Source organism: Merops nubicus, unplaced genomic scaffold (genome assembly GCF_000691845.1).
Source record: "Merops nubicus isolate BGI_N331 unplaced genomic scaffold, ASM69184v1 scaffold8063, whole genome shotgun sequence".
Classification (NCBI taxonomy): Eukaryota; Metazoa; Chordata; class Aves; order Coraciiformes; family Meropidae; genus Merops; species Merops nubicus.
The window spans coordinates 14,028-29,397 of NW_008596828.1; the positions used below are offsets into that span (position 1 = coordinate 14,028).

The 15,370-nt window shown below is 39.7% G+C and overlaps 1 protein-coding gene across 1 annotated transcript; it reads right to left on the reverse strand.

The window, feature by feature from the left end:
* Positions 1-322: 322 nt before the first annotated feature.
* LOC103769312 (serine racemase-like) lies at positions 323-12,407 on the reverse strand (the record flags this gene model as incomplete). Its single annotated transcript, XM_008936498.1, has 7 exons — positions 323-433; positions 8,209-8,266; positions 8,581-8,748; positions 9,969-10,094; positions 10,702-10,777; positions 11,687-11,783; positions 12,242-12,407. Coding segments are annotated over 7 exons (790 nt in total), but the record flags the coding sequence as incomplete, so codon positions are not given.
* Between the last annotated feature and the right edge of the window lie 2,963 nt (positions 12,408-15,370).

Genomic DNA, 15,370 nt, shown 5'->3' on the forward strand with positions numbered 1-15,370 from the left:
ATATTCAGATGCCAAGAAACATGCCTTCTCGCTGTTTATTTATTGAATGCCATTGGGTCCTACACACTATCCAAAATTCAGACAGCCAGCTGATAATGAATTACTGAATTCCAACGCCAGCAGAGACTAGAGGCTTCCCTTAGCTAAGCTGAAGTTTTGAGTTTAACTTTATTCCCCAGGACATTCACTACATTTTGAGCAAGAAATAAATATCCCGAGACTATTCACTAAGCATTCAGCTTTGAAATTTAGTATTTGTTCTGAATGCCTCAAAATTAGGGCTCTGTAAAACACTTGTCAGAGGACCTGGGCCCTTCCCCTTGTGCTGTGCCCATCACCGCTCTGTCCAGGTGGCTGTGGGGTAGCGTTCCAGGAGCGCGTTCCTCAGCTGGGCTGTGTGGATCTTGTCTCTGGTCTCCACAGTACAGGTGACCTGTGAAAAGAATTAGGAACATTCCTGACAGCATGGCAGCAATCTCAGGCAAAAGCATTTCCACCAAAATTCTAATACACATGCATAAAACCAAAAGGATCAGTTCTAACATAAACGCTCTGGACGTCGTATCACCTGTCTTTGCGGGTAAGAAAACTGACATTGCAGACATTTGGGACTATTCCAGTCCTTCCACACAGTCTTAAAACCTTCCAACAGCCCTACTTTTTATTGACTTCAGACTTTGAAGAAGATAGGCTGATCCTCTGCTGGCTCCTGGACAAATACTTTGCTGTTGACCTCCCTGAAGTCATCTGTTGACACCTTCTGTTTTCCATTCCCTGGGGTACATACGTGGTGCTGCTGCCACCTCACCCATCTCTGCCTCTTAACACACCCCATTTCCCATGTTTCTCAGTAGTGTTTGTTCCACCCTTCAAGCTTTTTATATTCTCCCTCTCTTCTCTTTCCTGGAGTTATCCCCCAGTCCTTCATTGTCTCTGCAGTACTCTGTCTGGTTTCATCTACTCATATATCTTCTTAATTTACTCTGATTTTTTTTGTTTACTCAGTGATTTACTTCTAGTTTTCTGTTATGGTTGTTCTGCTGCTAAATCAAACTAAACCCAGGCAAAACTAATCTTGATCGTTTTCCTTTTATTCTGTCCTTGCCCTCACAAGTGTTACAGACAACCTTGTCATGCAACTATTGAAGAAAGAAACTTCAATGCAACATTTTCAATAATTCTTTAATCCCTCTTTTCTACATACTCATGTCTCTACTGCATCATTTGAGCACTACCAAAGGTGAGGCACCAAAGCAAAGGTGTGGGAGGAAAACTTGTATTTCACATTTTAGACTACTAACTTCTAGCACCACTGACCCTGCTGGAATTACCACTGCTGTTGAAAGTGCCATGTGGAAAAAAAGACCTCACAGAAACATGGAAGTCTAGTGAGGAAAGGATCCAAAATGAGTCACAGTGCAACAACAGGGAGTTTATTGTAACAGGCACATCTACAGAGAATAGAGGAAAAATGGCTCATGGTAACCTTAAAGGGGACAACTAGAGATAGATGCCCAGTAAAATGTTGCTATTAAAGCTACATCCTTTAGGGAAAGCAACGAGGCAAAAAATAAAATTATATTTACTCAGATACATTTATGAAGACATTTCTACAAAAGAACTTCATGAATTTGTGTTTCCGAGGTTGAGCTTGAAGTAACAATAAACTTGTAACAAAACTGCTGAGTAAGAAGATAAAACACTAACTCCAGGTTATTCTAAATGGCCGTAAGCTCATTTAATTATAAAACTGCCAGTGGCTTCTTAAATATCTGTCATGAAATAAACCACATTTCTTATCTGTTTCTGTACTGCTTGACCTGTTATCCTGAACATAGTTCTATTCTTGTTTGGTTCTTTGGAATACAGGTGCTAACTTCTTTCTAATCTGAAAAAGTGGGATTAAGTCTCAGGAGAAGAACAGTCATGGAAGACAATGAATAATGAGGGAAGAGGAAAGAACATAAATATTTAAAGGATATCTAGGTACCAAATTACCATTATCTATACTCTGGTTCACATAAAAATCCCTGAAGCCTAGAAGTCATATCTTCAAGATCACACACTCATGTCTCACAAAGTCTGTAATTAAAAAATGAACCCTTTTTCCCCTCCCACAGCGCCCGTGCCTGTTTTGTCCCAGGCAAATCAGTTGCTGTACTTGGAACCAGTCTGGGTTTGCCAGGTTCAGCTTTGAATGTTTGGCAGCAAGCAGTTCCTCTGCCCTGGGAGAATAGATGGGAAAACTTTTTGATTTATAGAGCTAACAATCCTCTGCTCTGCCCTTTTCTTTCTGCTGATGATTGAAGCCAGACACACTAGGATAGATTTGAGCAAGAGAGCTTGCAAATAGTTTGCATAAATCTTTTTGTCCTATGCTTGCACAACATTCAACACATGATATGGCCATTAATACACTGTAATGCATTATAGAAGTAATAACAACAGCAGCAGCAATAATAAAGAAGTCCAGAAATTTACCTGATTTTTTCATACTTGTCAAATGAAGGAGGAGAAAACATTTGCTCACAGCTGGAGGGAACAGAAAATCACTCTACACTTAGAACAGCTACTGATCTAAACAGCAAGGCAGGCAAGAATTTGCTTTCTTGCTCAGATTAAGACAATTTACACTGTAGTTTTACTTTCACAGAGCTCCACTTTCTTACTCACTTCACCTGGGAAGTATGATTTACATGAGGGTCCAACAGAGCAATCATCATATTCATGCAGAGGTGTGTGGAGATTATATTTATCTAGCATCAACAGTCATCTAGGTACTACTAGCTACAGCAGGCTGCATACCTACTGATGAACTAAAGGTGCTCTAAAATTGTTCTTCTTTAAGAACAAATGACAAAACCTATTGCCTGATATTTTTTACACTCCAAGAAAGAAAACCCATGACAGCTAGTGAAAATTCTACTTTACATTTGTTTCAAATCCACAGACCCTCAGTACTACACACAGTCTTCGGGATCCAGCAGAGCTTTCATTGACTACAGGAGCATGTTTGCACAGTAGACATGTTTTCTGAGTATCAAAAAAAAAAAAAAAAAGGAAAAAAATAAGTACATTTGTGCATTTCTCTCCAGTGCAGTATATCCTTGCTGGATTAAAAAAATTATCTGGTCCTGTAAGACTATTAAAATAGCCAGGCAGATGGATCTTTTATTGCATTTAGAGGTCTGCTTTCTGTGGCAGGTAATCTGATTCCAGTTTAAAGGCTTAGTAAGCATGTTGGAGTTTTTTTCATAGCAGGCCTGCAAGTTATGGAAGATGGAACAGTCTTCATGAATATTGATGCCTTGTAGATTTCATTTAGTAGTAATTAATTAACTAACTAGAATTAATTGAGGGAGGAGGACAAAGGCTTTAAAAAACATAAAGGAAAAAATGTATCACATTATTACTTTGTGCAACACCAAAATCCAGATGAATAAATTAAAATAGTCATAGGAGTTATTTCCATTTCAAATAAAGGAAAATTCAAAACTTCACAGAATTAGGAAATTTGCAAAGTTCTGTGCTGAATTTGGGCAACAGGGTAGGCACCTCTGCTCGCCTTTAACTTCAGGTCTCACATGTGGGCACCTTTCCCTTTTAGAACATATTTTCCTGGATACTACAAATGAATTCAGCATGCCTCTCAACTTCCTCATGCCTGATACCTGTAGGTTGTGTGTGAAAATAAAGATACTGGGTGGACTTTCTGAGACAGTGCTAGAGAACAGAGGAAATATGAGTAAAATTGCTCAAAAGATTTCTTTTTTTGTGCTTTTCCAGGCTCCATGTAGAGATAGACCATAACCAGCTAGTGCAATTCCTTATGTTCCTGAGTTAGCCACTGAGCCTTTGCATCCTAATTCTTTAATCCTAGAAACAACAGTCATCATCATCATCTTCTAAACTGTTGGATTTGCAGGACTCATGTTACTCAATATTCATGATACACCATGCTTAGCAACAGTTTAGGTTTGCTTGCACGAAAATCATTGGAGTTAGAAATGAAAACTTTATTTGTATGTGTTGGTTTCTGTTCTATAACTAAAACAAGGCTTTTAATTTCTACTAAAAAAATCAACAACTGGTTAATTTTCTGAAATATTCAGCAAACACCCAGTGTACGTTACTGCTTGTTACAGATTATTTGGCAACAGCACTTCAGTTTATGGTTTGGGGATCAGCTGCCAAACAGCCCTCAAGGTCAGTGCAATGCAATGCTTGAGAACGCCAGGCAGCTGTCACAGATGTCACCTGGTTGTGCAACCCAAGCCCTTATCTTTTGGCGTACGAGCAGGTTACTGTTGCATTACCAAGGTCAGATCATAATCCAACAGGTCTACTCCTATCCTCCCCAGACCCAGGTTCTTGCTTCTACAAGTAGGGTAGGCTCTTCTGTACCAGGTCAGTCTGCTGTGGAATGCCATTAATGAAAATGATCAGATTCTTCTGGAGAACCTCAGAAGAAATATATTGTCTAACTTCCCACTCCAAACATCTCCATTTTGCAGGTGGGGAACTGAAGCACAGAAACAGTGTCTTGCTCAGGAAATGCTTTAGGAATGATAGCATTCTTCTTGTAGCTGGACAGCTTTGTGCTGCTCCTCTATATTCTCTTCACACGACAATACTATGGAATGTGTTGGCAACAGGGCACTCTAATCCAAAATATTCTCCTCTGGCCTTTTACAAAACACAAACTGGCCCAGAGGAATTTACTTAAATTAACCAGAGAAGACTAAAATAATTTAGTGATTTCTGGCCTAAGGTGAATAAACTGTATGGAAAAGGCAGGTATTACACCACAGAAAGTAAGCCAGGAAACCCAGCAGCAGTGGGACAATGTGTAATGTTATCCTAAAGAAAAAGGCACATTTGATGTAGAAAAAGGCACATTTGATGTATGAGTTAGCATTTTGTTGCACAGTCAGAGGGAGGAGTAATGTGACAAATGTTCTTTTTACTACTGGTCTCTTCTGAGTTATTTAAAAGCACAGCAGAGTTAAGGTGCCAAGAGGTTTGACGTGAACAGACCAGACAACCCCGTAACATCAAACAGGACTGAGGTCAGAGTGCAAACTGCCAGCACAGCTGCTTCTCTGTAAAGCTCCTGGAGCACCTAAAGACCTTGCAGGCCCTCACTGCTCTGTTCCAGGACCCTCTTGTACCTGCTAGTCTGGTTATGCTGCAGTTTCAGTGGCAAGGATAACACTTTTCTAGAAACTTGATGAGCTCAAAGATACTTTTTTTTTTATCTGAGTTGCCCAAGTCCAAATATGAGACACCCCTTAAACAGTCAAGCTGCTTATAGCAGAGCCTTGCATGGCTTCGTAATAAAATAAGAACTATCTTTGCTAAGTTGCTCATTGACTATCCTCATTGACTTCTCTACAAGTCAATAATAATAACACAAAATTAAAGGGCTTTATATGGTTATAAAGAAGTCTACAGATGGAAGTGATTTCATCAGTGTGTTGGTCCCACATTGAATCTGAGGAATATTACTGATAAAGAATAGGGAAAGTTCACAGAAACAACTTGGAACTTCCACGAATGCGTTCATCCTTTAGATCTCTATATTCAGTTAGATGTCACACTGGATGATTTCTTCCTTAGGTTTGATCTTTATTTCTGTCTAGATGTTCCTGGCCATCTAACCCGCTTCATTACATATAAATGCAAAGCCCACCAGACTGGCTATATGTATGATTTGCTAGAAGTTACTGATTGCAATATTAGGACTAACTGCCCAGGTAAGAGTGAATTAGGGTGTAGTCCATTTTTTTTAACATTAAAAAAACCCTCTTATTTTTGCCAGTAAAATGGTCCAAAAGTTATTTTTCCAGGAGCGTAGTTTGAACGTAAAGCTTCCTTTTATAAAGTCCTTACTACTCCATGCAGGCAGACCATCAGCAAGAATCTTCCCATGGAGCATTCCAAGTGTGCACCAGATGGATAAACACTAACCCAACAAGGCTTGAGAGGAAAAAAAAAATGCTTTGTCTTCACAGCTAGAATCCAAATTTCTCTCTTTTGAAAAAAAAAGGGGTAAATCTAAAAGGATTATTAAATACTGAGATCCTAATCTTGACAGGACTGATTCAGTGTTTCAAATAAGCCACTACACTTACTGCTCTGTTGTGTCAAACACTTCATCTATATCCTCTGTCAAAAGTATGTATTAAAGTGGAATGGGCATAGCTGTAATGCCTTTCTTATTATTCTCACCAGTTCAACACATGATAATTTTGGTCCTTGATCTAGATTTAAACATATGCTTCATTTAATGCACTGTGATTTACACTGATGAAAATGGTACAAAGTTCTTTGCAGGTTTGCATTAGAAGCCAGTGCTTAAAATGCTTTGCTGACACAGGGCTTTGGTCCTTGTAAGCAACAATGAATCAAGCGAAACCTCTATAGATCCCTGGAATAGGTTGCCCAGACAGGTGGTGGAGGCCCCATCCCTGGGGACATTCATGATCAGGCTGGATGAAGCTCTGAGTAGCTTGATCTAGTTGGAGATGTCCCTGCTTATTGCAGGGGGGTTGGACTAGATGACCTTTGGAGGTCCCTTCCAGCCCAGACATTCTATGATTCTATGATTAACTTTACTATGAAATCACATACATTTTCGTGTCACTGGTTAGAGCAAATTCATTTTGATGCTTAAAGATAAGTTCAATATTCTACCTTTTTTGATTACTCTTGGTTTAGCTTTTGAAAAAAAGCATTGCAATTCACAAGGTGTCACCAGTTAGAACTGCCTCCAAAGTTACTAAGGTCTATAGATCTGCATCACCACTTTGTGCTTCACATCTAATTATCCAATAGCCTCTCCAAGGCTCATTAAAAGCCACCATGCAAACCCAACATCCAATTAAATTATTCAGGGATTGAAATTTCTCCCTTCAGCCCTCTTGCAGTACAACGCTGTCAGATTATTGAGATGGACAGTCAGTGAAAATACATTGTGTTGGACTGCAGACAATAGCATGTGGTACTTTTTCATTCAGGGGCTGTACTTACTAAAGATTCTGTTAAAACTGCATCACTGGGAGAGGGTGCAAGTGCAATCTGTTCTAACATTCTCACTCAAAAACAAAAAATTTGGATTTGGTTTCATTTACTTAGTAGCATTAATAAAAATTACAAGCCTTATTTCACGAAAATCTAGCTGAAAACTTTAGAAGAGTTACAGGGTTTGTCAAAGTTAGCCTTCAGTAAAAGGTTTTTCAGAGATAATTTGAGTCAGAGGAATTTGTCTACACCGTGCAGTGTCATGTTATTTTCAAGTTACCCAAACCAGAAAGATGGCCCATCATTATGTCAAACTGCAGAACAATGTAGTTTTATTCCCAGACTCTTGAGAAAACTGATAATATCATGTTCTGAAAGATGTTCACAAACTTCACTGTAGTCTGTCACTATAGTCACGTTTAATCTAACCTATTATTTATATACAAAGTAAAAATATCTACAGGTAAAAATATTGAGCAGGTTTTTGCATCCAGGTGGAAAATTAAATTTAAATGCTAAAATGGAAGAATTTCCTTACTCAATAGCATTATTGAATTCCAGTTGTGAGTCTGTTTAGCAGCGATCCCTAATTTAATTTCCACCTGTGATTTCACAACCAAGTCAGGTTGGACTCCAACACCAGTGGCATGAAAACATTGGAACCACACCTTTGCAAAACCCGTTGAAGTAAGAGATATGCCATGAGACAAATGATCCTTTTAAGAGATGTCATTAACTGATAACACCTCCTCACTGTTGCATTATCAAATACTCAACAAAGGAATAATGATTTTGCTCTGTTCTTTCTGTGGATAAGGTACAAAACTAAGGCCCTAGTTAAAAATGGAGCTTCCTTAAGAATAAGGGTGTTCTCCACATTAAGGCAAATTGATCTTGGGTAATTACAGACAGCCCACAGAGCTGGCTCTTCGAGTTCTGAACGGATGCTGCAGCTTGCTCACCACCTCCAGCATACCACTATGCACGTAAGGAAGGTCTGCAATAGTAACAGCTGGAGTATTTTACCCACAGTGCTGCAATAGAGGTAAAACAGGTCCTGTGTTACTTATATGTCTTCACACACTAATGGACTTCTTCAGCGTAGTCATGTACAGATATAGGAGAACAGAATAAACTAGGGCAGGTCAGTGCTGCTAGAGAAACCAAAGTTAGTTCTCATCTTACCTCAACAGTGAAGAGCTCAGATGTCACAAACATGCGTTCTTGTTGGATATCCAAAACTCTAGGTCAAATAAGGGATAAATTAGAATTCACAACAATCCTTTGTCATTGAAAAACATTTTCTATAAGCGTTTGGACAGTAGTTATCTTTGCTGCTTTATGTATTAGATACTTATTCTATGCTGCAAAGTCAGTTTCACATTGAAAGAAGAATAAGGAAATAAAAGTTTTTCTGAAATACAACAAGAAAAAATGTTTTGATTAATTCGTTACAGACTTGCTTTCAGAGAACATTTGAAGACATGTCCAAATCTTTAATAATCTTTGTGCTTTTCTGTGGTTATTTTATATAATTATAGAATTAGTCTGATTTACCTTGCTTCTTCCCGTGCCAAAATCTCCAGTAGCTTTGAAATGTCTCCTGCACAGTCAGGAAGCACAAGAGAAAATCTGCACACTCTGTTATCGAGGGTCAGGGCACGAGCTATGCACTGTTGCAGCAAATGTAACTCCAAATTTCCACTGCATATAACAATTGCCACTCTGAAAACAAAGGGAAAAAGAGGAATTTTTGATTAGAACTTGTCTGTGCAAAGGAACCATAAATGACAGACGCTGTATTCAATATCACCTTAATATCTGCTAGGACCATGCTTCAGTGAAGATGTATTACATGTGAGAGGGGCTCCTGGCTCCAGCATCTGTTCTGAGCAGGCAGTGGGAGTCTAGAAGCTGACTGCATTAGTTGGTCTGAAATTTTTGTTTTCACTTTGCATCTCCTGGAGATTGTTATTTTGTTGGAGATAATTATCTGGAGAATTGAAGTTCTGTTCCAAATTTTTAAAATGTGACATCATATTTCCTTGGAAGTTCTGAGTCCTAGCCTCTTAATCATTAGATAACATATATGTTCAAGGCTTTCTGTAACCATTAATTAAATCCCTCTCAACCCAGCAAAATGAGTGCAGAAATGTTTGAAGAGCAAGAGAAGAGCCACACGGTTAGTCCGTGATAATGTCTCTGCAGGGTCAAACATAACCCATTTAAATCCAACCCTTTGTATTTTCCCTTTTAAGTTGTACTGAATTTAAATTTGTTGCTGCCCTGTATGTACTCTGTCAGCCTCTTCTGAAGAAGTGCCTCAGCCGTATTTTACTGTACAACGCTGTGCACTGGAAATTTTATTTTGTCTTGGGTGCATTCTGGGCTATGTCCCGAGATCAGGCTCAACCTGCTTAAGTACTGAGTACTCAAGCCCAGATGCAAGAAGATGTTCAACGCTAAGCACAAGAGCAGTCCCACTGACTATCTGAGCAGGAGTTCTTTGGGCTGGGAGGTACGTGTCACTGGGTGACTGCAGAAGACAGCCTAGCTCTTGTCCCAGTACGAACTGGGGCTAATTTCCACAAGTGGAATGAGAGAAGGCAACAGGCAGACAGGAGCAGGATGCTCTCCTAGCAGATGTGGCCATGCGTTGTGGGGCTGTGTGTAACTGTCTTTACCCCAACCATTTGTGCGTACAGGAAAGTGACAAGATTAGTCTGGTCTCCAGGCTGACATTTGTCTTGTTCACCATGGTCTTCTGACCTGCACGTGGTCTCTTCAGCCTGAAGTAAATACCACAGATAGGTCATTGCCAGTTCAAGTGCAGGAACGGCTTTGTCACTCATGAAACAAGTTGCTTCTCTCTGTTTCCTTGGGCAAAGGGTCTCAAGCCCATGTTTCTTTTTGCCACAGTTCCCCATCTCTAATTGTTGCTGTACCTTTTGCCCTTCAGCTCAGGCAGCTTCCCTGCAGCCAGTGCTGCCAGTCCAATGGCCCCTTCTGCATCAACCGTGGCTCGCTCATACTCCAGCAATCTCAGCATTGAAATGAGGATGTCCTCCTCCCTGAAGGCAAAAGACTTGTGACAAAACAGAACAAAAGATCTACCAAAATCAGAAGACAATACATTTGTATGTATATTTATGTATAAAGGTATTCCTTCTACCCTGGGTACACAAAGACACCAAGGTGGGGATTACAACAAGCTGTGCTGGTGGCTTGAATGTGCATCTCAGTATTGTTCTTAACTGAAAGATCAGATGGCATTTTTTACTAGAACAAATCCTAGCCAAATCCTAGTGTTAAATATAGTCTGCCATCTTGGGGTTTCAGAAAAGATTTAGAAGAGTTTTGCCAGAAACTGCCTTCAAGTGTTATAGAATGCAACAAGGACAAGTTTCAAACCCAAAGCATGATCAGGTACTAGCAGCAGGTCATGTTGTGGCCAAAGGGGTCAGGTATGTGGGACTGGGTTCAAAACCCTCGGTGTCCCCTCTTTGAAGGAGGGTACCCCACTACTACCATGTTGTTATGGTGTGTGCATGATTGCAGCTCCTGCCAACCTGCTCTCCACTGCACATGAAGAACCACAATACTCGGTGGTACAGCACATTTTTAATACATAACAATCTGCACCCAGGATTATTCGTTTGGCTGCTTTGCTTCACCTACCTCACAGCAACAACTTTATCCACAAGTTTCCCAGTCAGCTGCAAAGAATTGCTGCCAAAGCAAAGCCCGCTCACATCTGCAGGTTTTGAAAGAGAGAAAATATGAAGCTGCCTGCTCTAGACACATTCAACAGTTTTTTAGAGTCCTGACTGTTTTGTGCCCTTAATGAGTGCAGCACATTGCTGTTATATAATCATAAGTTGCTTGATTTTTCATAGGACAAAAATGCATTTCATAATGAAAGACCAAACCTCCCAGGAAGATTTTGCCATTTTGGACTCCTTTAAGAAAATTGTTGTTCTCCATTGGCACAGTCATACCGTAAGAGTGACCCTGCAGCCCAGCACTTCTCACTGCACAACAAGGACTGAAGAAGAGAAGAACCCAGCGTGGCACTGGGTTTGCTAGCTGCAGCAGGACAGTTAGCAAAGGAGTGTAGAGATACAAAGAGCTTACCAAGAGAGATAAGAAGTTGTTTGTTTATAAAACTCTAGTTTAACCCAAAGCTTCCAGATATTTGAATTTCAGGTAAAGAGGATATTCTGAAATTGCTTAACAGCTGAGGGTTTCTGAGCAAATGATAGGAAACAACTATATTGTTTATAAACGCTGTTGTTGCAAGAACAGTTTTGTGAATAAATATTTAAGCACCACATTTTCCTGCCTTTTCACAAATCAGTCTTTTACATGAGAGTTTTCCCATTGGCTTCACTAGCTAAGATGCTGCTTGTGAGCACAAGGGTCAGATAAGCACTCTCATATTTCTAAGCACTCACCTGAACACTTCATATTCACTAAAATTAGTATTGGATGCTAGGGTGGTGATGGGAGAACTGTGTCAGAATTTCCTCTTACCATATGAATGAAATTCTGACTCTTCATAGGTCTCATTTAAATTATGTTTGAACTGAATTAATGAAAAAAGAATATGGTTGGAGAAATCAGCAAAAACCTTTGTTTTACCTCCAATAATACATTTTCTTACCTCCGTAAAAGTGATGATTGCTGCAAGTCTGGTCTTCAATTGGGTGGCCAGCCTTTAAGGATTGTTGTAATACAGGGAAACTTTCCAATTCAACCCCCTGGGGAAGATAAGTAACATCACTTTTCTATTGATCCAGTTATAACAGAAGTCACAATCAAAGTGGTCACCAAAAAAGCTACACAACATTTCCTCTTAGAATTAACAATTAATTTCAAATTACATAATAACTGCTATCACTAAACTTATCACTCTGTAGCTTATTTAGGGCCAAACTTTTTGTAAGAAATTAATTTAAAACACTGAACTGGATTTTATTTGCTTTGGAAAAGCCTTCCAACATTTTTTCTTCGATGGAGCCAATCAGCCAAGGGACAGAGCCTTCGCAGGTTCTCAGTGGCTCTTCTCTTCTCCTTGGTAAAGCCCAAGGGCACAAACAGTCTTGGTCCCCAGCATATATGGGCTCTGCCAGTGTATCTTTAGCTACCAGTGCCTTTGGAAAACTTTTGTGATGAAAACTGTCAAAACTCAATACTTCACAGGTAAAAGGAAACTTACAATTACAGAAATACGTGGGTTGAGGTGTTTGAGTGCAGCAGCCGACCCTGCCAGCAAGCCACAGTGGCCTCCTGCAGGGAAAATCACTGCGTCCAGCTTCGGCACCTGCTCGTACACCTCCAGTCCCACGGTCCCCAGGCCTGACAGGTACACAGCACTGTCCTCTCTGTAGGAAGGAAGGGCACAGCTCAGCAGGGTTCACAGTTGTCAACGCAGTGATAGTCCAACCTACTACTTTAAAGACATCATTCAGCAGAAAAAGGTACACACAAGAGTGAACCCCCAGTGTGAGGGAAAACTGTGTTCAGACCGACCAGCTTGTGCTGTGTGTAATGGGATGTTACCTGTTGGGAGAAAACTTGTGCTGTTGACAAATCCCTCAGACAGCCTTCAGGGCAAAGAGAATGTATTTCTGCTGTTACAATATCAGGCAGTTACAGAGCTGCGAAGACAGAAGTAAATTTTTTCCATTGCTGTCACTACCTTAGGCCTCATCAATTTTAAGTGTGGCAGCCCAAACTAAATGCAAAGTCTCAGAAGGAGATCTACTTATCTGTATTTATAAGTGGAGTTTAGTGGTTTTGATAAATAGGAATTTTCATGAAATTTAAGCACCATGTTCAACCTCTCAAGTACCAAACAGATCGCTACACAGTTAAGCCTTCCCACAGTCCAGGACCAATATCTGATACCTTCAAATTACTCTGGAAGACTCTGGAAGGGTAAGAGAAGCATTCTGTTGTAGCAAAATATTCACTGATTAAACACTTTCAGGCAAAGGTAATTTAATGAGCAGAATTGGGACAGAGTCAAACGGTGGAAGAAAAGTCCACTGTACAGTCACACAATTGACCTAGAGCTATTTTTAAAAGCTGTCTTGTATCCTATATAAAAAGCTAGCAATGATGTAAATGTAGAATGATATATGAATGAAAAACATGAGACCTCTGTACACCTGTATGTTATGCTTTTTCTGGCAAACAGATAAGCAAATAGAATTACAGGTCTAATTACTTCACTTGATTTACTTGACCCAGGACATTTGGGTAGTAGGAAGTTACACCTTTATTACTGTTAGACATGCACAGAGAGGCTCAGCACAGGAGCACAGAACACTTGCAAGGTGGAGATCAAGGCCCTCTTGATAGGTTACCTCACATATATAGTAAAACACGGCAAATTCCTTACAGGGGAGAGTTTATATAACTAACACAAGAAGATGGGAGGAATGAACTTCCGTTCCCATGGCACAGCTCAAGACAAAGGCAAGAAATCATAATGGGATGGGTAGCTGAACGTTTTAATTTATTGTTTTATGTGAGAAAACATATCTCCTGGAACAACTCTTCTGGACAAGATTCAGGGCTGAGTTTCAGGAGTTATCCCTGCCATGGTTACACTGGAAACCATCAGGACCTCATAAAATGAATGAGGATCTGGGATATTCAATTTAAAAGTAAAATTTCTCTAACAACTGAAAATTCTCTCTGAAGGTGACTACTCTGGCCATAGAGATTTATAAGCAGTTTGAATGAATGTTCCATCAGATAATATTTGCCTTGCTAATCTCTAGTTAGAACACCAGTTCACTGATCAGTCTTCAGCTTTTTATAATAAAAATGGATTATTTTATCAGCACTGTGATCATTTACTTTTGCTTTGTGAAAGCAAACAAATCTCTTTCAGTATCATATTCCATTGAAGAAAAATCAAGGAAATGGGCAGCTAATTCTAAAGCCTGTAGATTTAAACAAACATTTTTTATTCAGAAGTAGAAATTTTGCCATTTGCCTTCTGAAACGTGGGATATGTCAGCAGTCAAAGATAGGCTGTCAGGCTTGGGTTTCCCAAAGAAATTGTGACATGGCAGCTAACAGGCACCCCTCCCCTGTTTGTCAAACAGAGGGCTCGAAAGCCATCGGCAGGTCTTCCAAGACTAACAGACTAGCCAGATCACAAACTGAATGGGCATCAGGTCTGGTCAGTATTTGGATAGGCAGTTACACCAGATAAAACTGGAGTCTCAGGGAGCTCTGTATCACTCTTACCTCTCAGATTCACTGATCAATCCTTTTCACATCATCCCAGAGGTACTTTGTTACTTATTGGGAACATTCACATTACAGTTATAAAGAGATCCTGAACATCTATAGTTATGAAAAAATCCCATGTTACCTAAGCAGTAATTAGGTAGACTTAATGATTGAATTCCAACTCCAAAAATCACATTTCTTTCCTTCCTCTAATTGAACTGTTGCAGGATCATTTTCATAATGCAGCATTTTAATTGCACTCAAGAAATGTGAAGAACTGACACTGACACACCCAACTACAGGATATTACTCGTGAAGGTAAATCCAAAGGCAGTCATGTAATGCTTACTTCATGTTAGGTCTACACCTAACAAAATATTTCAGGCATCCCATTATAATAAGGCTCACAATTGCAGGGGGGTTTTTTCTTCTTTTTTTTTTTTTTTTTCTCTTTTCCTCCTCTATAGTGTGAAATATTGTATCTGTGAGGTTTTAATTAAATGCAGTAACAGACTGAATAACTCTGTGTCTTGTAACCTGAAATACCTTCTACTTGTAACCTGAAACTTGAAATAAATCAGAGTGCATTGATATTATTAATGGCAATAGACATATAGAGTTCCTCAATGCTAGATGCTGAAGTCCTTTACACTTGTTGTCCCCGGAGCTTCACAAACCTGAAGAATATCTACCTTATGTAACAAATTATTATTTGGGGAAGAGGGGAAGATTAAACATGAAATTAAAATAAAATAATTTCATTCTTACATGTTAATGTGATAGCTGATGCAAGCCAGCTGGGAGTTAACACATCGATTGAGAAATAGCTGACAGAACTTTGGAAATCAGTTATGGATAGCTAAAAGAGCTAAATGACTTCAAAATACAGTGGGGTCCAGGGCACCTCATTCCCTCAGGGTTCTTTGAAAGCCTTACTCTGTGACAAGGTTGTGCCCAAAGTGACAGACAAGACACATAAACCACCCCAGTGAATCACTTGCTGTCAGCAGAGCTAACTGAACTTGAAGAGTACAGTTTTTGATACTGCCTTCTCAGTAAAACAACTGGGAAGGAAGTGAGGACTTTTCCTATTCTC